The sequence below is a fragment of the Staurois parvus genome, unplaced genomic scaffold, assembly GCF_062004578.1.
Source record: "Staurois parvus isolate SC_StPar_1 unplaced genomic scaffold, SC_StPar_1.0 ptg000025l, whole genome shotgun sequence".
Taxonomy (NCBI): Eukaryota; Metazoa; Chordata; class Amphibia; order Anura; family Ranidae; genus Staurois; species Staurois parvus.
In genome coordinates this window covers 15,901,519-15,923,701 of record NW_028317821.1, presented here as the reverse complement: position 1 = coordinate 15,923,701, position 22,183 = coordinate 15,901,519, and the positions used below count along the sequence as shown (strand labels likewise).

Below are 22,183 nucleotides of genomic sequence, written 5' to 3'. Positions count from 1 at the left end.
AAGCCACATGGGCCAGGGTTCTTCCTTGGTTTCAGGGTTTTTATGGTGAAATTCCATTATTGTGATTTCTTGGTTTAATAGAGATTTCAAATTCTGTGGTATGGTGGGAAGTCATGTGTTCAAGAAGAGTTTGCTGGAATTTCAATAAAGTGGTCTAAAGATGGGTATTAGAGATGAGCGAATCGAACATGGCGAAGTGGGATTCGTTTCGAAGATCAGGAAAAATTCGATTTGCGCCGAATCCGAAAATTAGCAAACTTCGGATGCACGAATCGAATTTTCCCAAAAATGGCGGCGACATGTGTGGCGACGGAGCGGGGATCTCTGGGAAGGCGCGCAGACAAGGCGCGCTGACCCATAATGCATTCATTCATGACATGTGATCGCATTAGCCAATCAGCAGCCAGCCAGCCAGCACTGTGTAATGGTGGAGCTATAAATTGCGGCCATCTTAGAATTCTCCATTAGCCTCCGGTCATTCAAGAGAGACAGACCTGTCTGTATTAGGGACAGAGTTAGGGCCACAGAGACTTTAGGGCCACAGAATCGTTACTCTGGGACACAGAATCGTTACTCAGGGACACAGAATTGTTACTCAGGGACACAGAATTGTTACTCAGGGACACAGAATCGTTACTCAGGGACAGACACAGAATTGTTACTCAGGGACACAGAATTGTTACTCAGGTACACAGAATCGTTACTCAGGGACACAGAATTGTTACTCAGGGACACTGAATTGTTACTCAGGGACACAGCATCGTTACTGAGGGACACAGAATCGTTACTGAGGGACACAGAATTGTTACTCAGGGACACAGAATCGTTACTCAGGGACACAGAATTGTTACTCAGGGACACAGAATTGTTACTCAGGGACACAGAATCGTTACTCAGGGACAGACACAGAATTTTTACTCAGGGACACAGAATTGTTACTCAGGGACACAGAATTGTTACTCAGGGACACAGAATCGTTACTCAGGGACACAGAATTGTTACTCAGGGACACAGAATCGTTACTCAGGGACACAGAATTGTTACTCAGGGACACAGAATTGTTACTCAGGACACAGAATCGTTACTCAGGGACACAGAATTGTTACTCAGGGACACAGAATTGTTACTGAGGGACACAGAATCGTTACTCAGGGACACAGAATTGTTACTCAGGGACACAGAATTGTTACTCAGGGACACAGACACAGAATTGTTACTCAGGGACACAGAATTTTTACTCAGGGACACAGAATTGTTACTGAGGGACACAGAATCGTTACTGAGGGACACAGAATTGTTACTCAGGGACACAGAATTGTTACTCAGGGACACAGAATCGTTACTGAGGGACACAGAATTGTTACTCAGGGACACAGAATCGTTACTCAGGGACACAGAATTGTTACTCAGGGACACAGAATTGTTACTCAGGGACACAGAATCGTTACTCAGGGACACAGACACAGAATTGTTACTCAGGGACACAGAATTGTTACTCAGGGACACAGAATTGTTACTGAGGGACACAGAATCGTTACTGAGGGACACAGAATTGTTACTCAGGGACACAGAATTGTTACTCAGGGACACAGAATCGTTACTGAGGGACACAGAATTGTTACTCAGGGACACAGAATCGTTACTCAGGGACAGACACAGAATTGTTACTCAGGGACACAGAATTGTTACTCAGGGACACAGAATCGTTACTCAGGGACACAGAATTGTTACTCAGGGACACAGAATTGTTACTCAGGGACACAGAATCGTTACTCAGGGACAGACACAGAATTTTTACTCAGGGACACAGAATTGTTACTCAGGGACACAGAATTGTTACTCAGGGACACAGAATCGTTACTCAGGGACACAGAATTGTTACTCAGGGACACAGAATCGTTACTCAGGGACACAGAATTGTTACTCAGGGACACAGAATTGTTACTCAGGACACAGAATCGTTACTCAGGGACACAGAATTGTTACTCAGGGACACAGAATTGTTACTGAGGGACACAGAATCGTTACTCAGGGACACAGAATTGTTACTCAGGGACACAGAATTGTTACTCAGGGACACAGAATTGTTACTCAGGGACACAGACACAGAATTGTTACTCAGGGACACAGAATTGTTACTCAGGGACACAGAATTGTTACTGAGGGACACAGAATCGTTACTGAGGGACACAGAATTGTTACTCAGGGACACAGAATTGTTACTCAGGGACACAGAATCGTTACTGAGGGACACAGAATTGTTACTCAGGGACACAGAATCGTTACTCAGGGACACAGAATTGTTACTCAGGGACACAGAATTGTTACTCAGGGACACAGAATCGTTACTCAGGGACACAGACACAGAATTGTTACTCAGGGACACAGAATTGTTACTCAGGGACACAGAATTGTTACTGAGGGACACAGAATCGTTACTGAGGGACACAGAATTGTTACTCAGGGACACAGAATTGTTACTCAGGGACACAGAATCGTTACTGAGGGACACAGAATTGTTACTCAGGGACACAGAATCGTTACTCAGGGACAGACACAGAATTGTTACTCAGGGACACAGAATTGTTACTCAGGGACACAGAATCGTTACTCAGGGACACAGAATTGTTACTCAGGGACACAGAATCGTTACTCAGGGACACAGAATTGTTACTCAGGGACACAGAATCGTTACTCAGGGACACAGAATCGTTACTCAGGGACACAGAATTGTTACTCAGGGACACAGAATCGTTACTGAGGGACACAGAATCGTTACTCAGGGACACAGAATCGTTACTGAGGGACACCGAATCGTTACTCAGGGACACAGAATCGTTACTCAGGGACACAGAATTGTTACTGAGGGACACCGAATCGTTACTCAGGGACACAGAATCGTTACTCAGGGACACAGAATTGTTACTGAGGGACACAGAATCGTTACTCAGGGACACAGAATTGTTACTCAGGGACACAGAATTGTTACTGAGGGACACAGAATCGTTACTCAGGGACACAGAATCGTTACTCAGGGACACAGAATCGTTACTGAGGGACACAGAATCGTTACTCAGGGACACAGAATTGTTACTCAGGGACACAGAATCGTTACTGAGAGACACAGAATCGTTACTCAGGGACACAGAATTGTTACTCAGGGACACAGAATCGTTACTGAGGGACACAGAATTGTTACTCAGGGACACAGAATTGTTACTCAGGGACACAGAATTCTTACTGAGGGACACAGAATCGTTACTCAGGGACACAGAATCGTTACTCAGGGACACAGAATCGTTACTCAGGGACACAGAATCGTTACTGAGGGACACAGAATCGTTACTCAGGGACACAGAATCGTTACTGAGGGACACAGAATCGTTACTCAGGGACACAGAATCGTTACTTTCTGCTTCACAACCACTATTGAATTAAAGAGTATGTCAGACAACACGCAGAGGAGTGGCAGAGGAGGCAATGTTTCAGGAGCGAGCAGACGTGGCAGCAGAGGAAGGGGTCGAGGCAGCACTAGTCGCAGCCAGAGGCCAGTGCTCCTGGTGTCATCCAGCGGTCGTGTCTCCACCGACAACCCTGCCGTCATCGATTGGTTGACTCGGTCGTCTTCCTCTTCCCAGGTCACCTCTGACACCTACAGCCAACGGTCGGTGGGTACGTCAGACACAACCGTTAGTTGGCATGGCCCGGGAGCAAGCCCACTGAAATCACGTGTCCTCTACCTGCCCCTGTCCTTTGGTGTTCCCTCACCAAGCGAAGTATCGCATGCTGTGGGCTCAGCACCACTGTACAGTGAGGAAGAGCTAACAGAGGGCGGTCAGGAACGGGGGGAGACATCCGCCTCTTCAGCAGCCAGGCGAAGAAGTACTGGCGAGGAGAGTGGCTCGGTAGCCGGTCTAGAGACAGGTCTGTCTCCTGACCCACACGCAGCCGAGGGGGCTAGTAGTGACGCGGAGACCCTAATTGATGATGATGAGGCTGATCGCACTTGGCAGCCTCGTCGTCATCAGGCTATTGCTTCCGCATCATCAGGAGAAGAGGGTGCCAGCTTGCCAGCGAGCAAAACAGTCGGTGGGTTGCCCAGGAGGCAGCAGGGTCGCAGCAGTGTCAGTGGAGGCAAACGGCCACGGAGTAGAGCACCAGCTCCACTGCAGCCTACCACCACGGCCAGTAGTGGTGCCGGTGTGCACGGAGGAAGTAGCAGTCAGCCAGTGAGGAGTAGCGGGGGCAAAGTTTCCTACTCGGCGGTGTGCCAATTTTTCGTCAAGCCGCCCGAGGAAGTAAACGTAGCCGTATGTCGACTATGTGGCCAGAAAGTCAAGCGTGGCCAGGGGGCCCATGTTGGGACTACAGCGTTGCGGCAGCATATGCAGCGTCGCCATTCGGTGGCCTGGGAAAACCGTGATAAAGATACGGCGATTCTGCCTGCCCCAGCCCCCGCTCCATCACCCGCTCCGTTACTTGCTCCGTCACCCGACGTCAATCGCCCTCTATCAGCCAGTCAAGGCTCCAACACCTCTGCTGAGGGGAGTTGTCGCTCGTTGGCATCTTCCGCTCGTTCAGATGCTCCTTCTCCTGCTACTCCTCTTCACGGATTCCGTCAGCAGTCTTTCTTGGAATCCGTTTCCAAGAGACAACAGTTTGCGAGCACGCACCCGACGGTGCAGAAGCTGAACGTCCTCCTGTCCAAGTTGCTGGTGCTGCAGTCCCTCCCTTTCCAAGTGGTGGACTCAGCACCTTTCCGAGAAATGATGGCTTGTGCCGAGCCGTGGTGGAGAGTGCCAAGCTGGCATTTCTTCGCCAAAAAGGCAGTGCCAGCCCTGCATTCACATGTAGAAGAGATGGTGGGCCAGTCTTTGAGCATGTCGGTCTCTGCCAAAGTGCACGGCAGCGCCGACGTGTGGAGCTGTAACTACGGTCAGGGACAGTACATGTAATTTACGGCCCACTGAGTGAACGTGGTGCCGGCACAGCCGCACCAGCAACTTGGACAGGTCACGCCGCTTTTGCCTCCACGTTTGCACGTCCTTGGTCCAGCAAAGATGTCCGCCTCTACCACCTATTCTTCCGCCGTGTCCTCAGCCGCCACCCCCGTGCCAAGTCCCATTACCCGACCGGCATATCACATGTGCAGGGCGCAACGGTGTCACGCTGTGCTGCACCTGGTATGCCTTGGCGAACGTAGTCACACAGGGGAGGAACTTCTCAGTGTAATGAACAGAGAAATCGACAGATGGCTGTCTCCGCGCAAACTGAAAATCGGAACCATGTTGACCGACAACGGAAAGAACATGGTGTCTGCTCTGCGTCAAGGAAGGTTGTGCCATGCGCCATGCATGGCTCACGTGTTCAATCTGGTTGTCAAGCGGTTCCTAAAATCCACCATCCCACTGCAAGACATCCTTAAAATGTCACGTAAACTTTGCATGCATTTCAGCCATTCCTACACCGCAAAGCACACCCTCCTTGAGCTGCAGCGGCAGAACGGAATTCCACAGCATCGCCTGATCTGCGACGTTGCAACAAGGTGGAATTCAACCCTACATATGTTAGACCGCCTTTACGAACAGCGAAAGGCCATCACCGATTTCCTGATGTTACAAGCGGATAAAGGTACTCCTCTGTGTAACTTAGATGTCAGCCATTGGCAGCTCATGCGTGACACCTGCCGCTTGCTCAGGCCCTTTGAGGAGGCCACGCTATTCGTGAGTCAGCAGGACTATGGGATGAACGACGTCATTCCTCTGTTGCACGTCCTGGAACAAATGCTGTTAACAATGGCTGGTCAGGGTGCGGTAGACGTGGCGCACAGATCTCAACACCACATGACCCCTGTGGGGGCAGGACAGGAAGAAGAGGAGGAGGTAGAGGAGGACATTGATGCTCAGGAATTATTGAGTGAAATGGGTGGTTTTTCCACTCAGCGGACAGGAGTGGAGGAGCAGGAGCATCTGGTAGAGGAGGAGGAGGAGACAGAGGACCCAGACGCACCGTGGCAGTATGCTGTGGAGATGGAGGCAGGGAGTCCCTCGCATTCCTTGGCACAAATGGCCCATAGCATGCTCGATTGCTTGCGTAGCGACAGCCGAATAATAACCATCAGACAGAGGGATGACTTTTGGCTGTCCACCTTGTTGGACCCTCGCTACCGTTCAAAAATGGTGGCCTTTTTCACACCTGCTGAGAGGGAGGCCAAAATAAAGTACTATAAAAACCACCTATGTAGTCAGTTGGTCTCTGCCTTTCTGCGCCAACGTCCATCCTCAGACACTGTGGGCCCTGTGCGCTCGCGTTCCGCTGCCATGGCAGCAGGGGAGGGGTGGGGTGGTAGGAGCAGCGGCTGCCTCAGTCTGCAGTCGATGATGAGTAGCTTTCTTCACCAGCGCAGTGAGGAAACTACTAACCAGCCGCAGCAGCAGCAGCATCAGGTGGACCTGGAGCAGGACCTCAAACAACAGGCTCGGGCCTACTTGGACAGCACCCTGCCAACCGAGGTAGACAATCCCCTTGACTACTGGGCAACGAAACTTGACCTTTGGCCCCAACTAGCTGAATTTGCCCTTGAAAGGCTGTCATGCCAGGCCAGTAGCATGGCATCGGAGCTCGTGTTTAGTGCGGCAGGAGGTATTGTAACTCCGCGGAGGACACGACTGTCCACCCAAAGTGTGGAGAGACTCACGTTTGTGAAAATGAATCAGGCGTGGATTAGTCTGGATTTCAAACCACCAGTTCCTGACACAATTGACTAAATCCGCCATGAATCATGCCCCAAACATGTTATTATTTTTAACATAGGCCTCTGTATGGCCTTCAATTTAAGCTGCTTACGCTTTGCCACTCTGCCATGGGCCCCTGTACCGCCTCCTCTTGCTGCTGCCAGGTCCAGAGTGTGTCATGGGTCCCTGTACGGCCTCCCATTGCTGCTGACTTCATCGCCAGACTCTGCCATGTGCCACTTTCAGGTCTCCTTACACTGTTGGTGGGTTCCATTTTGTGATAGGGTGCTGTATGGCCTTCCATTGCTGCTGCCTCCAACGCCACCCTGCGCCATGTGCCTCTGTCGTCTGCTCACGCTGCTGACGGCTTCCGCTTTTTAACCGAGGCCTGTGTTTGGCTTCCGAATACTGCTGCATCCACCGCCACCCTGCGCCATGTGTCTCTGTCGTCTGCTCACGCTGCTGACGGCTTCCGCTTTTTAACCTAGGCCTGTGTATGGCTTCAGAATAATGCTGCCTACACCGCCACCCTGCGCCATGTGCCTCTGTCGTCTGCTCACGCTGCTGCCAGGTCCATACTGATTCATGGCCCCCTGTACCGGCTCCTCATGAACGTGGTTCAGCGGGTTTGCATCACTTAACGGCAAATCGTTGACAAACGCTGGGACGTTCAGTGTTGTGCGCATTAAGCCAGACACCAAAGGGCAGCACAGACCTGTTATTACTCGCTCAAGCATGGCTGAACAAAACCAGTCTCTACCACAAATTGGACCCAGACCTGCCCAGGGTCTCGTAAGTAGATTGCACGGAGGAGTAGAGTTCGTTATTGGAATTAACTGTGAGGGACTTTTAAACCTAGGCCTGTGTATGGCCTTCAATTGAAGCTGCTTCTGCTCCGCCACTCTGCCATTGGACTCTTGATAGTCGACGACTATCAAGAGTCCAATGGCAGAGTGGCGGAGCAGAAGCAGCTTCAATTGAAGGCCATACACAGGCCTAGGTTTAAAAATCCCTCACAGTTAATTCCAATAACGAACTCTACTCCTCCGTGCAATCTACTTACGAGACCCTGGGCAGGTCTGGGTCCAATTTGTGGTAGAGACTGGTTTTGTTCAGCCATGCTTGAGCGAGTAATAACAGGTCTGTGCTGCCCTTTGGTGTCTGGCTTAATGCGCACAACACTGAACGTCCCAGCGTTTGTCAACGATTTGCCGTTAAGTGATGCAAACCCGATGAACCACGTTCATGAGGAGCCGGTACAGGGGGCCATGAATCAGTATGGACCTGGCAGCAGCGTGAGCAGACGACAGAGGCACATGGCGCAGGGTGGCGGTGTAGGCAGCATTATTCTGAAGCCATACACAGGCCTAGGTTAAAAAGCGGAAGCCGTCAGCAGCGTGAGCAGACGACAGAGACACATGGCGCAGGGTGGCGGTGGATGCAGCAGTATTCGGAAGCCAAACACAGGCCTCGGTTAAAAAGCGGAAGCCGTCAGCAGCATGAGCAGACGACAGAGGCACATGGCGCAGGGTGGCGGTGGAGGCAGCAGCAATGGAAGGCCATACAGAACCCTATCACAAAATGGAACCCACCAACAGTGTAAGGAGACCTGAAAGTGGCACATGGCAGAGTCTGGCGATGAAGTCAGCAGCAATGGGAGGCCGTACAGGGACCCATGACACACTCTGGACCTGGCAGCAGCAAGAGGAGGTGGTACAGGGGCCCATGGCAGAGTGGCGAAGCGTAAGCAGCTTAAATTGAAGGCCATACAGAGGCCTATGTTAAAAAGTCCCCCCAGCAGCAGCGTGGGGAGACGACTATTAGTCGTCTCCCCACGCTGCTGCTGGGGGGACTTTTTAACATAGGCCTCTGTATGGCCTTCAATTTTAGCTGCTTACGCTCCGCCACTCTGCCATGGGCCCCTGTACTGCCTCCTCATGCTGCTGCCAGTCCCGTAATCTGCCATGGGCCCCCGTACCGACTCCTCATGCTGCTGCCAGGCCCGTAATCTGTCATGGGCCCCTGTAACGCCTCCTCATGCTGCTGCCAGGTCCAGAGTGTGTCATGGGTCCCTGTATGGCCTCCCATTGCTGCTGTCTCCATCGCCACACTCTGCCATGTGCCACTTTCAGGTCTCCTCACACTGCTGGTGGGTTCCATTTTGTCATAGGGTGCTGTATGGCCTCCCATTGCTGCTGCCAGGCCCGTAATCTGCCATGGGCCCCCGTACCGACTCCTCATGCTGCTGCCAGGCCCGTAATCTGTCATGGGCCCCTGTACCGCCTCCTCATGCTGCTGCCAGGTCCAGAGTGTGTCATGGGTCCCTGTACGGCCTCCCATTGCTGCTGTCTCCATCGCCACACTCTGCCATGTGCCACTTTCAGGTCTCCTCACACTGCTGGTGGGTTCCATTTTGTCATAGGGTGCTGTATGGCCTCCCATTGCTGCTGCCAGGCCCGTAATCTGCCATGGGCCCCCGTACCGACTCCTCATGCTGCTGCCAGGACCGTAATCTGTCATGGGCCCCTGTACCGCCTCCTCATGCTGCTGCCAGGTCCAGAGTGTGTCATGGGTCCCTTTACGGCCTCCCATTGCTGCTGTCTCCATCGCCACACTCTGCCATGTGCCACTTTCAGGTCTCCTCACACTGCTGGTGGGTTCCAGTTTGTCATAGGGTGCTGTATGGCCTATCATTGCTGCTGCCAGGCCCGTAATCTGCCATGGGCCCCCGTACCGACTCCTCATGCTGCTGCCAGGCCCGTAATCTGTCATGGGCCCCTGTACCGCCTCCTCATGCTGCTGCCAGGTCCAGAGTGTGTCATGGGTCCCTGTACGGCCTCCCATTGCTGCTGTCTCCATCGCCACACTCTGCCATGTGCCACTTTCAGGTCTCCTCACACTGCTGGTGGGTTCCATTTTGTCATAGGGTGCTGTATGGCCTCCCATTGCTGCTGCCAGGCCCGTAATCTGCCATGGGCCCCCGTACCGACTCCTCATGCTGTTGCCAGGACCGTAATCTGTCATGGGCCCCTGTACTGCCTCCTCATGCTGCTGCCAGGTCCAGAGTGTGTCATGGGTCCCTGTACGGCCTCCCATTGCTGCTGTCTCCATCGCCACACTCTGCCATGTGCCACTTTCAGGTCTCCTCACACTGCTGGTGGGTTCCATTTTGTCATAGGGTGCTGTATGGCCTCCCATTGCTGCTGCCAGGCCCGTAATCTGCCATGGGCCCCCGTACCGACTCCTCATGCTGCTGCCAGGCCCGTAATCTGTCATGGGCCCCTGTACCGCCTCTTCATGCTGCTGCCAGGTCCAGAGTGTGTCATGGGTCCCTGTACGGCCTCCCATTGCTGCTGTCACCATCGCCACACTCTGCCATGTGCCACTTTCAGGTCTCCTCACACTGCTGGTGGGTTCCATTTTGTCATAGGGTGCTGTATGGCCTCCCATTGCTGCTGCCAGGCCCGTATTCTGCCATGGGCCCCCGTACCGACTCCTCATGCTGCTGCCAGGCCCGTAATCTGTCATGGGCCCCTGTACCGCCTCCTCATGCTGCTGCCAGGTCCAGAGTGTGTCATGGGTCCCTGTACGGCCTCCCATTGCTGCTGTCTCCATCGCCACACTCTGCCATGTGCCACTTTCAGGTCTCCTCACACTGCTGGTGGGTTCCATTTTGTCATAGGGTGCTGTATGGCCTCCCATTGCTGCTGCCAGGCCCGTAATCTGCCATGGGCCCCCGTACCGACTCCTCATGCTGCTGCCAGGACCGTAATCTGTCATGGGCCCCTGTACCGCCTCCTCATGCTGCTGCCAGGTCCAGAGTGTGTCATGGGTCCCTGTACGGCCTCCCATTGCTGCTGTCTCCATCGCCACACTCTGCCATGTGCCACTTTCAGGTCTCCTCACACTGCTGGTGGGTTCCATTTTGTCATAGGGTGCTGTATGGCCTCCCATTGCTGCTGCCTCCACCGCCACACTGTGGCTCCACACTCTGGTTTTGGCCCCGTGACTGCCCAAATGAGTGAAGTGTGCGGTGATTCTAAGATCGACGGCACTCATCTGCATGTCATACTGACTGACAGTATTATTTCTCTTCCCCAGCAGACTCCAAGGGCATTTAAATTAAAGGTACAGTGTTCTGCACTAATATAAAGGCTCTCTGAAGCCTATAAACACCCTTTTTACACGTTAAATTCGCAGCGAATATATTCGCCTCGAATCGAATTTATTCCGCGAATTCGGCGAATCAGCCGAATCGAATTTTTGAATAATTCACTCATCTCTAATGGGTATGTGTACTGTATATTGTAGTTCAATTACTATGCAATAAAAGTACCCTGTTTTTAGTCTTAAGCAGTGTTTATAAGCATGCCAACTCAACTAAAAGCTACATACACACAATATACATTACACAATCTCTAACTTGGCTAAGTTAGTAAACTAGTGTTTTGCTTGTGTGGCTAGAAAAATGAACATTCAAATGAATTTCTCAATGCATCCAACAATATTAGTATCAACTTTAATAGGCAGGTTTTATAAATATAAATCATACCAGGTCATTTTTGCTAGTGGATTATAGGAAACTGGTTGGCTATGTATTGCTTTAAAATGACAGCTAAAACATTATAATAATAATAATAATAATAAAAAAAAACTAAGCTCAGAAAATGTAGAACCAACCTGACACCTGCCTTTCATTAAAATAATCCTATATTATTAACCCTAGCAATGAACATCTTTATTATCTTCCTTTTGGTCTGTTAAATATTTTATTGAAAGTCTATTGTTAAATCTATTTGATAAAAGAAAAAAGAAATTATATTCTTGGGTTTAGCTATAATAACATGCTCCTTTAAGCATTCAAGGGTAGTATTTTTAACATGAAACCAAAATCAAGAACATGGGGACATGACCTTAAACTAACTGGAGGAAAGTTCAAAACTAATCTTGGAATAATCTTCCAGCAGAGGTAGTGAGCCAGTCAACAGTAAATAGCTTCAAACATGCTTGGGACAAGCATAGATCTATAATCAAACAAGAAAAAAATAAAACAAGACAAAAAAGCACACCCCCCCCCCCACAAAAAAAAAGGAACAAAAAAAGAAACAAAAAAAAAAAACAGGCAGACTCGATGGACCACTCGGTCTTTTTCTACAATCACCTTTTTATGTTTCTATGTTTCTATTCAGCCCTACCATGACTGACACATACACTTTATTAAAATAATTAATCCACAATCTACCATGGAGATCTTTTCAGCAGTATATATGCTGTAATAGGTCCATGTAAATTGTCTATTTTGTTAATATAGCAACATTCCGGAGTGTTGGGGTCAGAATAAAACTCCTTTATTATCACCCCCTGCCCTCAATATACTCCAAATGAAACTTTGTACTCCACAATATACTTACTTTTATTGCTCAATCTTCAAAGTCCCTGTATTCAGAGGTAAGCACTTTAAGAGCTTTTAATATATCAAAGATGCTGTGATATTTGCAGGGGGGAGGAGAAGCCTTGGTATTATCACAATGCTAGCATGAAACTGTAATTAATGGATGGGAACAGGAGGTTATAGCATAAGCCCACATGCTTCCTAGTCTCAACAGTAACCCTTTCTTGTGCTACCATGCGTGTGCTAGAATAAGTGGCATTAGAAACAATAGTAATTTATGAGCAAACATTATATCAACAGGTGAAATAGGATTTTATAATCTTCCTTTTTCATTTCAGGAAAATATTCACTTTTTCCCTGTTAATATGATGTTTGCTTCTACCAAATGATATGCACACAGATCTATTTTGGGACTGTGCCTTTTCTCTCCACTGTGTTAGCTGATGTGGTCTGAAAACTTTTATTCTGCATGGTAACCAAAAGTCGAAAAAGTCCCTGAGAATCCTGCTGCTTTCACAACAAGTGCTGCCATCACAGAAGTTTATTCCTCCCCTACATGGCAGAAGCTTTGCTCTTGTGATTTCAGTGCCAGCCTGGCTGCTTTGCTTACTAATGAGAGTACATTATAATCTAATTAAAAACAGGAGAAATTTGGCCCATCTGCTTTGAATTTTTTATAACCCTAGGCTACTGCTAATTTCAACCCCTGTTTACAAAGTGCTTTCTGGAAGCCGCAAATCTAATGTCTACTTGTGCAGGAGAAACAGTAGGAAGGGCATTACCTTGATCAGCTTCAGATGTATTTTTACTTACTTGGGAAGAAGCAAAATCCAGCTTCTCTAAACCGACGAGGTATCTGTTCTTGCTGGTTAACAGCTCAAGCCTTTTACGTTCTAAGAGATTCTTAAAGGTCTTGATTAATTCAAGGTAAGATGTTGATGTGACATATATCTGTCTCTGCAGCGTTTGGAAAAACCTGTCCATAATTAAAGATATAATCACCAAACAACATAGCCATGAATGGATGATGAACAGCTTAACACAGTTTGTTTTTTCCCACTTATGTGCTGCTTTGAGACATAAATACATATTTGTCCTAGTCAATCCCCCAAAATGAGTTTTGCAGCTATCACAGGAAACCAAAGCTGCACAAGCATTTTCAGGAAAAAAAAAACACATATCTCATTTCTACTAGAACAGCTCCAAGGTCAGGTCATTAAAAAGGCACTTGTTCGTGCTCATGAATATTGTATGAGACCCTGTAACAATGATTTTTAATTTTTATCTAATTTTTTTTTTAAGAGGAAAGATCAGGTATGTTGGTCATGAAAGCATCCTGCATAAGATTTTGTAGCTAAACATTATGTCAAGCTGCAAAAACAGCAATATTTGTTTTAGACAACATACAATGTTTAAGAAGCTTATAAAGACTGTGCTATATTGCACATTTTAACATTACATTTAAGTACAAAGATTTTCAAGACTGAGATTCACTCAAATTCTGCACAATATTTATAATAATCGTTATTTACTGAAACAGCAATATACTAATGAAAAAAGGAAGTGATACTTTTTTTTTTGTTTTTTTTACAAAAGATTAATGAACCATACAGATGGTTGGGATTAGGAACAGACATGCTTCCTTACAATCTGGGTTGCTGCAGAGCTACCTATCAAGCGTATGGGTGAGCCCTGCAAGGTTGTTGATGGCAAGCAGTGGACCAGATCAGGACTGGATTTACATTTTAGGACCCTGTAGGCAGAGAATTTTAAAATGCCCCCCTCCCCAAATTGGTGCCAGTTTATGCAACATTATTCCTGTGGATTGGTGTCAGTTTCTGCAACAATCTTCAGCATTGGCGCCAGTTTCTGCAGTAATAACCCCTAGCATTGGTGCAGGCTTACACAAAAATAACCCCTATTGTGCAGCATGAAGGGGTTAATTAACACTGCCAATGGCCAAGAATGCAGCATGAAGGGGTTAATAAACACTGCCAGTGGCCTCTAATACAGCATGAACGGGTTAAGGGGCTAATAAACACTCCAGTGGCCACTGATGCAGCACTGTCACTGTTCACTACTTTAGCAATGGCCAGTGGCAGTGTTAAATTTCCCTCGTCATGCTGCATTTGTTTTCACTGACAGTGTTTATTAACCCTTTGCAGTATTGGCTATTAGCAATGTTAATTAGCCCCTCACTTCCCAAGGAGTTAAACATTTCTCTGTGCAAGGATACATGTATCTGACTGCATGCTCTCCTTTGTCGGCTGCTTTCAAATCTGTCTGCTCCTACCTTATGCTCTCTGACACCCATGCAGTACCGCTCTCTTCCTGCCCTAGAAATGGCAACAGAAGAGGCGAGGAGGCTGCCTCCACCTGTCAGGCAGAGATAACACCGTAGTGCTGGGGTTCTTCTGATGCTGGATGTGGGATCTCTGAGTGCGTCCCAGTGTTTGGCACTCTAACGCTCAGCACTCCACTCCCACGTGCTGTGCTGCTAAAGTTTGGCCTGATGTATTGGACACTCTCTCTCCCCTCAGACAGATGGACTTGGGTACCCCTCTAGGAAGGGCACCAGTAGGCACATGCCTATACTGCCTATTGGGAAATCTTGCCCTGGACCAAATATTTACTAGTATTCACTAAGGATTATTAGCTTATGGTGTATCACCCTAAATGTATATGTCAGGGACCAGGTGTTCTGCCGCGATGCGCCGAGTGGTGCATGCGCAGAACACTGACACGCTCTAGCCAGCGGGCAGCGGGACCTGGGCGATCTCGACGGCCGCGCATGCGCACTCGCGGACATGCACCTGGCACCAATGACAGCGCAGGGCGCGCTATTTAAACGGGACAAGAGGTATGTCAATTGCTGTTTGGTCTTATTGTCCTGTTCCTGTAATCTGATCCTGGAAGCTTCCTGTTGCCGACCTCTGCATTGATCCTGACCCTGCTGATTGTCTCCTGCTTGACCCCTGGCTTGAACTGACCATTCTTCTGCCTGATCCTCTGTACCACGCTGCCCATTAGTTGCTGAACCCGGCTCGTGACCCTGACCATTCTCTGCCTGCTTCTCTGGTACCTTGCTGCCCGCTCTCTACCACGGACGGGGGTACTCAGGGGCCGCGACATGGTCTCAGTCTGCTCCAAGTCCATCCCCACCATCAGGGGCCCTGGTGAATAAGCAGATTGGGACTTAGACCCCGCGCCCTGAGGAATCCCGTGCTGTGGGTTGCTAGAGACTCCGTCAGGCAGCGCATGACAGTATAAGTGCTGATAGTGATAAAAGACATTAAATGCTGGTGTTGGTACGCTCAGTAATTGACCTGAAGAAATGTGTGATTTTTCAAATGTGAGGTATAGCAAGAAGAGGAGACATGATAGGCAAGGAAGATATTGCAGCAAAATACAGCTCCACTGTGAACAATTGGGATTAGGAATAGATATTTTACTAATTGGCAGTCTGGCATGCAGATTTGCTAATCAAAGCATTAATGTGGCATGTACATGTTGCACTTCATGCTAAGGTGGTGTTCTGTATGTGAGACCCAAACTATATGCCATCAAAGGGGTTACTTCTAGTCAACATCTACTGCTTGTTGAACTGATTTTTAAAACCTAGAAACATGTCAAATTGTAGCATGTTCATGCCAACCAGTGAAATGAAAGCAAACAACAAATTAGCCTCTATCAGGGGCGAACTGACCATTTGGAAACTCGGGCACTGCCCGAGGTCAGTAGGGGGCCCCATGAGATGCCCCTGGTACCTTTTTCATAGGCTTTTTTGAGTTTTGGCAAGGACACAGGGGCCCCATGATCCCCTATTGCTCAGGGGCCCCATGAGTTGTCAGTCTGCCCCTGGCCTCTATAGAAGACAGATTCATTTGTTGTTAAATATATACTTTTTTATCTACATGGTACTCACTTTGTTTTAATCTGCCCATCCTCCAAAGGAGGAGAATACATTTAAAGTTCTAGAAAAGATCTGTCTCTTTCCTCTTTCTGTTCTGAAGAATTTTCCTTAAACAAACTGGGGAAGATTTACTAAAGCTGGTGCATTCAGAATCTGGAGTAGCTGTGCATGGTAGCCAGTCAGCTTCTAACTTCAGCTTTTTCAATTAAGCTTTGGCATTAAAACCTGGATTTCTGTGCAGAGCTGCCCCAGATTTTGCACTCTCTAGTTTAGTAAATGACCTCCACTGTGGCAGGTTTATTCAATAAGGCACTGCAAATAATAAATATTAAGTGCAAATTATAGTAAGCTACTGCATAGCAATCAGAAGATTAAAAAAGAAAGAAAAAATCTAGGGGTAAAGGGTAATGGTTGGGGTAATTATTCTTCACTTTTACCTAAGTTAATAAAGTAATTTCCTTTAATCACACTGTGCCAGGTTTATTCAATAAAGCACTGCAAAGAACAAAGATAAAGTGCAAATGATAGTAAGCTATAGCAATCAGAAAATTAAAAAAAAGAAATAAAAACTCTAGGGGAAAAGTGTAATGGTTTGAGGTAATTATTGTTCTTTTTTACTTACGTTAATAAGATAATGTTTTATATAATTTGTAATTATTTATGTTATTATAATTTATATTTTTTCTATTAATAAGACCACCTCTGCTTGCATGCTTGTTATCAGTTTGTATATACCTAAGTAATCCATAAAAGTGCAGTTTGCGTTGACAAGGAGAAAGAAGGTTCAGTTTTCAATGTCTCTTAGCTGTGGGTGTAATCTGACCTTTATTTTTGTTCAGTTGTATTTCACAAACAGCAGCAGTTTCAACATGTAGGAGTAGATATTCTGCCTATAGCTTAGTATTTGTTGCCCGGAACTTCTAAATATCAAATATTCATGCACAATATTTCATACTTACTTGATTTAAAAAAATATTATGAAATATTAAGACTACAATAGAAAGTAGCCCAACTTCAATTGCCTGTGTTCTTGCACTATTTTTTCCTGCTTTCAGTGCAGGGAGTCAGAAGGACAGGAAGTTATGGGAAGTCTCTCCGACATAAAGACTGCAACAAAAACACTTTTTCAAGCTACTACAATGACCCAACTCCTGCTTGCCTAGCAACTGCTGAATTAAGCAATTGTGGCTGCTCTCATGTCCATATTTTATCATTATGATTTAAATAGTGCTTGCACAGTTCTTTGCAAAATAAAGAAAGTTATGAAGGGCCTTCTTGTAAGAGCTTACAATCTAAAAGGAGAGACAGCTGATACAAAAGGTAATAACTGTGGGGAATGAGTTTATGAAGAAAGTAAAATTCTAGTTATTAGGAGGAGAGGTAGGATAGGCTTCTCTGAAGAGATGAGTTTTCATGGGGCACCATATGGTGGAAAGAGTAGGAGATGGGGTAAGGAGTTCCAGAAAAGAGGAGGCTCTGGAGAAGTCCTGGTGACAAGAATAGGGAGAGGCGAAGAAGGAGTTAGAGAGCAGGAGATCTTGGAAGGAGTGAAGAAAATAGTTTGGGTGATATTTTCATATGACTGAAAGAGTCAGCGCAAAAAGGACCCTTAAACAGTTTCAATTGTCATCTAGGTGGATTACATGGGCTACATGTGATCCACCTATATGACATCACTGACTCAAACTCTACATTCCACCTAGTTGCCAATAAAGAAATTGACCCGAAGAAGTCTCAATTTAACCACCTGATTTATCACCCTTCCTGACTAGGCCATTTTTTGCGTTACGGTGCTGTGTTACTTTAACTGACAATTGTGCTGTCATGAAACACTGCACCCAAATGAAATGTGCATCCTTTTTTTCCCCACAAATTGAGCTTTCTTTCTGTGGTATTTGATTGCCTGTGCTTTTTTTAATTTTTTGTGCTATTAAAAAAAAGACTGAGAATTTGAAAAAAAAAACAATATTTTTTACTTTTTGCTGTTAAACATGTCCAGTAAAAAAATTTTAAAAATCAAATTTCATCATAAATATATGCCAAAATGTATTCTGCTACATGTCTTTGCTAAATAAAATTCCAATACGTGTAAATTAATTGGTTTATGTGAAAGTTATAGCATTTACAAATGGCGGTATATATACTGAGATTTTTTTTTTATCTTTTTTTTTACTAGTAATGGCGGCGATCAGCGACTTATAACAGGACATTCTGACACTGGGGGGAACTGACTTGGTGTCACTAACATCCCCAGTGACACCAATACAGTGATCAGTGCTAAAAAAAAAAGCACTGACACTGTACTAATGGCACTGGGCAGGAAGGGGTTAACATGAGGGGCGATCAAAGGGTTAACTGTGTGCAGGGAGTGTTTTACTAGGGGGTGGTGTCTGTATGCTTCACTGTAATCACACTGCTCTGGATGGCTGTCCTGTGCACAGCCACACAGATCAGTGTGCCCGAGCTGACAAGGAGGGGAACTGTTAGTAAACAAAACAGTTCTCCTCCCGTCGGAGATCTTCAGAAATCACCGGGTGCCAGCGAGTAATTACCGTCCGGGACCCGGTAATTGACAGCTGCGGCCTCGAATGGAAATGCCTACTCCAAAAAGAAAAATCACGTATATATAGTATTTCTGCTTTAGGGTGGTCGGGAAGCAGTTAAAGCCAGAAAATGCATTTTATCCAGTGAAATGAAGTAATTGTATGTTTTACTAAAGCAGACGACTCGTGCCTATCCTTTGAACAACCACATCGGGCTCTTCTATCAATGGAACTATTTAAGGGCCCTTTTTTTGCTGACTCTTTTTACCACTTCGTTCACTCACCTGAGAACCTCCTCAGAGCATCCAGGATGGGAATGCCCAAGGAATAGAGAGTGACAAATGGATCCTGCATGGAAACAGGTTTTCTCCACCTGCGCACTAGGAAAGCCCCCTAGCTGAGTGACCGCAGCCACAGCAGTTGTAAGTTCATTTTGACCTTTTTTCCTTTTATTGTGGAAGCACTGTATCCTTGTTTCTGAATTAACCTACTACACTATAAGAGCTCTCCAGCCTCCCTCTATTTTTTTCAGTGCAAAATCTGAGCTCTATCAGAAATGGATTGCTTTGTATGTTGTAATTAGTATTTTACATTTTACGAACTGGGTGAACAGAAACCAATGGAGGGGTTGGTGGACACTGTGCAGTTGGATAGCTGTATGGCCCCCTCACACGAGCAGACCGATCGGGTCCAGCTGTCTGTTTTCTAAATGGACTCGACCAGATGCTCCATTGCTCTTTGTGGAGCAGTGGGTGTAAATGGGCATGTGTCCTTTTACACCTGCCTGCATCCGATCCAATCCTGTCCTCTAAAAACAGATGGATGGGGATCTGTTCCCCATCCATCTGGCTGATCAGATCAGATGACAGTCAGATGGAAATGGAAAGATGGTCCGTTTCCCTCTGACAGCACATAGAGACCTGTTATCGTCTTTCTCAGCGGGGATCAACAGGCAGATCCCCCTCTAAGCAAGGATCCACTGATGGATCTGCTCTGTGCCTATAAGTCTAGCAACAGCTTTTATCATAGACTAAACGGGGATAATCTATGTGGAGGTAGACTAACAAGGAGATAGTTGCACTCTCCTCCGGCCGATGCCGGCATCCGGCTTCTGTGTCCTGTCCCTGTGAAGTCGGGATGTACGGGCGCCGCCGCCGCCGCGGGCGGCGGGAAATTTAAAAATTTTAAAAAATGTCATTTTTTTTTTTTTACATTTTACATAGTAAAACATTGCTGTCTCAACCAATTTCACATACATATTGTCCCTAGTGCTTTGTCCTGCGCCCTGCCTGCATTTTGTCTGTTCTTTCTGCCTGGAAACTGAGAAATGTCCATGGCGTCCAAAAAGTGTCCCTTTAGGTCAAAAGCGGTTTAGATCAGCTAGAGAACAGCGATAGTAAATCAGAACCACTTGCAGAATTGAGTGATAATGATTCGTGGGGGAAATTCGTCATCGGACACTGAAAACGATTTTGCGACTGAGCTCAGCAATGTGCGAACTTGGCGCTATATTTCACATTTCAGTGTTTTTGGTTTGATTATATTATTGAATTACATTTTTTATTATTTTTATATTATTTTTATGATTATTTATTAAATTATAATTTATGATTTTGTGTTTCAAATTTTATCATACCCGGGATGTTTACTAGACTCTTGTTCGGACAGATTTCAGTGAGTTTTTCCTAAAAATTACAGCCTACAATAAAAAAAATACATATTTCCATGCAAAAAATGGTTCCGCTTTCAGCACCAAAAATCTGAAATAATCATACCGCCAGGGAGGTTAAGAGTATGAAGTTAAAGTAATAAACTTAAGTGATTTGAGAAATTACAGTAACAGTCACTAATCTTTCTCAGTTAAAGCTATAAATAGTGCAATGATGCTTAAAATAAACTTTAATGACCCAGGCTGCCTTGCAGGTGCAGAACACTCTGATTGTTTCTCCAGCTGGTGAATGGGACTGCACAGGATAGGTTCTGAGCTATAAACAGAACCAGTTGCTTTGCCTTGGAAGGCATACTTTCTTTAAAGTAGAACTAAATGTACTTCAGGTCTCTGGAGCTTTGCCATAATGTAAAAATATGGACTTGCATACTTACACATTATGTCCTTACACTTAGCGTGCCCTTCTCCATTATTGTAAGGACCATGTACCATTGTCTATTTTCTCTATATTTGGATGCTGATATCTTCCCCTGGCCATTTTCAGGTCTGCTGAGGCAGTGTACACTAGTAAACAAAGGAGATCCCAAACTCACTGCAGTTCATCCCTCCCTCCTTGAGAGCAAGTAAAAAAAGGAACTTCAGTCAGTACAGATTTTTCTGGAGACTTGAAGAAACCAGGACTAGGGCTGGTTGCCTTTCGAGGGCAAAGCTGCAAAGACCTGGGAAGAGAGAAGGCAGTGCTGTGTTGCTGAGGCAAGGACCCATGTGGACATGAGATACTAGTACAAGCTTCAGAGGGGAGCCCAAGAAAATTGTTACTTCTTGTTTGACCTTAGTGGAAGATGTACCAGGGGTGTAGAAATGTCTAGAGTCAGAGTGATCTATTCTGCAGTCATCACCATCCAGCTTGGGGAATTTGTGGCCTTTGCTGAATTCTTTGGCATCTGTTCTGGGCGAAACAGTTATTAGGCTACCAATTGCTATCAGTCAGACATCCAAAGGGCATCTGTGTAGTTTGAGGCATTTGGCAATCCATATGTACTGATCTTGCTGGTTTCTACTAGATCTTGTTTGCTGCCAGTGGACATCTATTTTAAGGAGACTCCTTCATTCATCTTCATTACTCTTTTAATTTTCTGGTACATTATGGCAGAGCCATTCACAAATGACTTACAAGAGCAAACACAATCTCTGTTCACATCACAATGTCTCTGTATATTTTGTTGGTCCATAATGTGTTGACCCTGCAACTGTTAAATCTGTTCAACCAGTTCCTTTCACACAAGGCCTAATGCTATTTTATAAAAAGTATCACCATTGTTGTGTTGGTGTATTGTCATGTCCAGTTAAAGAGCAGGTTACCACAGGGAAGGGCAGGACAACCCAAACATCTCAGTAGCTCCCTAGAAAGTCATTATTACACCAAATTGTGTTTTTTTGCAGAAGACACTTTTCTCTACTAAAAACCTGTACCTGTTAACATTTCTATGTTAACTTGAGTTCTGCTTTAAGTATAACAAAATATGGCAATAATATCACTGAAGTTAGTTGAGGCAATAATTTCAAAATTGAAGATATTCAGAACAAAGATTGTCTCATATGTTGATGCTCAAAACAGAAAACTTGTTTAGCAATCCCATGAAAAGCTATATAATATTGCTAGTGGACCTTTTTTAGCATCTAAAAAGGGTGACAGAGAACCATTGGTTGTACAGCAAAATAAAGAACAAAGTTAGTTTTTGGATAGACGAGAGTACTTTTAAGCTTTCAGATATCTTTCACCACGTCCAAAAAAAAAGTCTGAGTTGTCTTGAAAGCTTGCAGTTTCAATCTACTCAGTCAGCCACTATATTAATAATACATTAGTGGCCAATTACATTAGTCTAAGTCTTAAAGGTCTATTTAATAAGAAGCAAAATTCTCCGTGAAAAC

At 46.1% G+C, this 22,183-nt stretch overlaps 1 protein-coding gene across 1 annotated transcript in view; it reads right to left on the bottom strand.

Moving 5' to 3' along the window:
* Nucleotides 1–22,183, bottom strand: part of LOC149471958 (dynein axonemal heavy chain 3-like) — a 710,466-nt gene that overhangs the window by 494,886 nt on the left and 193,397 nt on the right. The window contains exon 11 of the mRNA XM_089652692.1: nucleotides 12,936–13,102. Coding sequence (XP_089508818.1) covers nucleotides 12,936–13,102 — 167 coding nt within the window. The remainder of the gene's footprint in view (nucleotides 1–12,935; nucleotides 13,103–22,183) is intronic.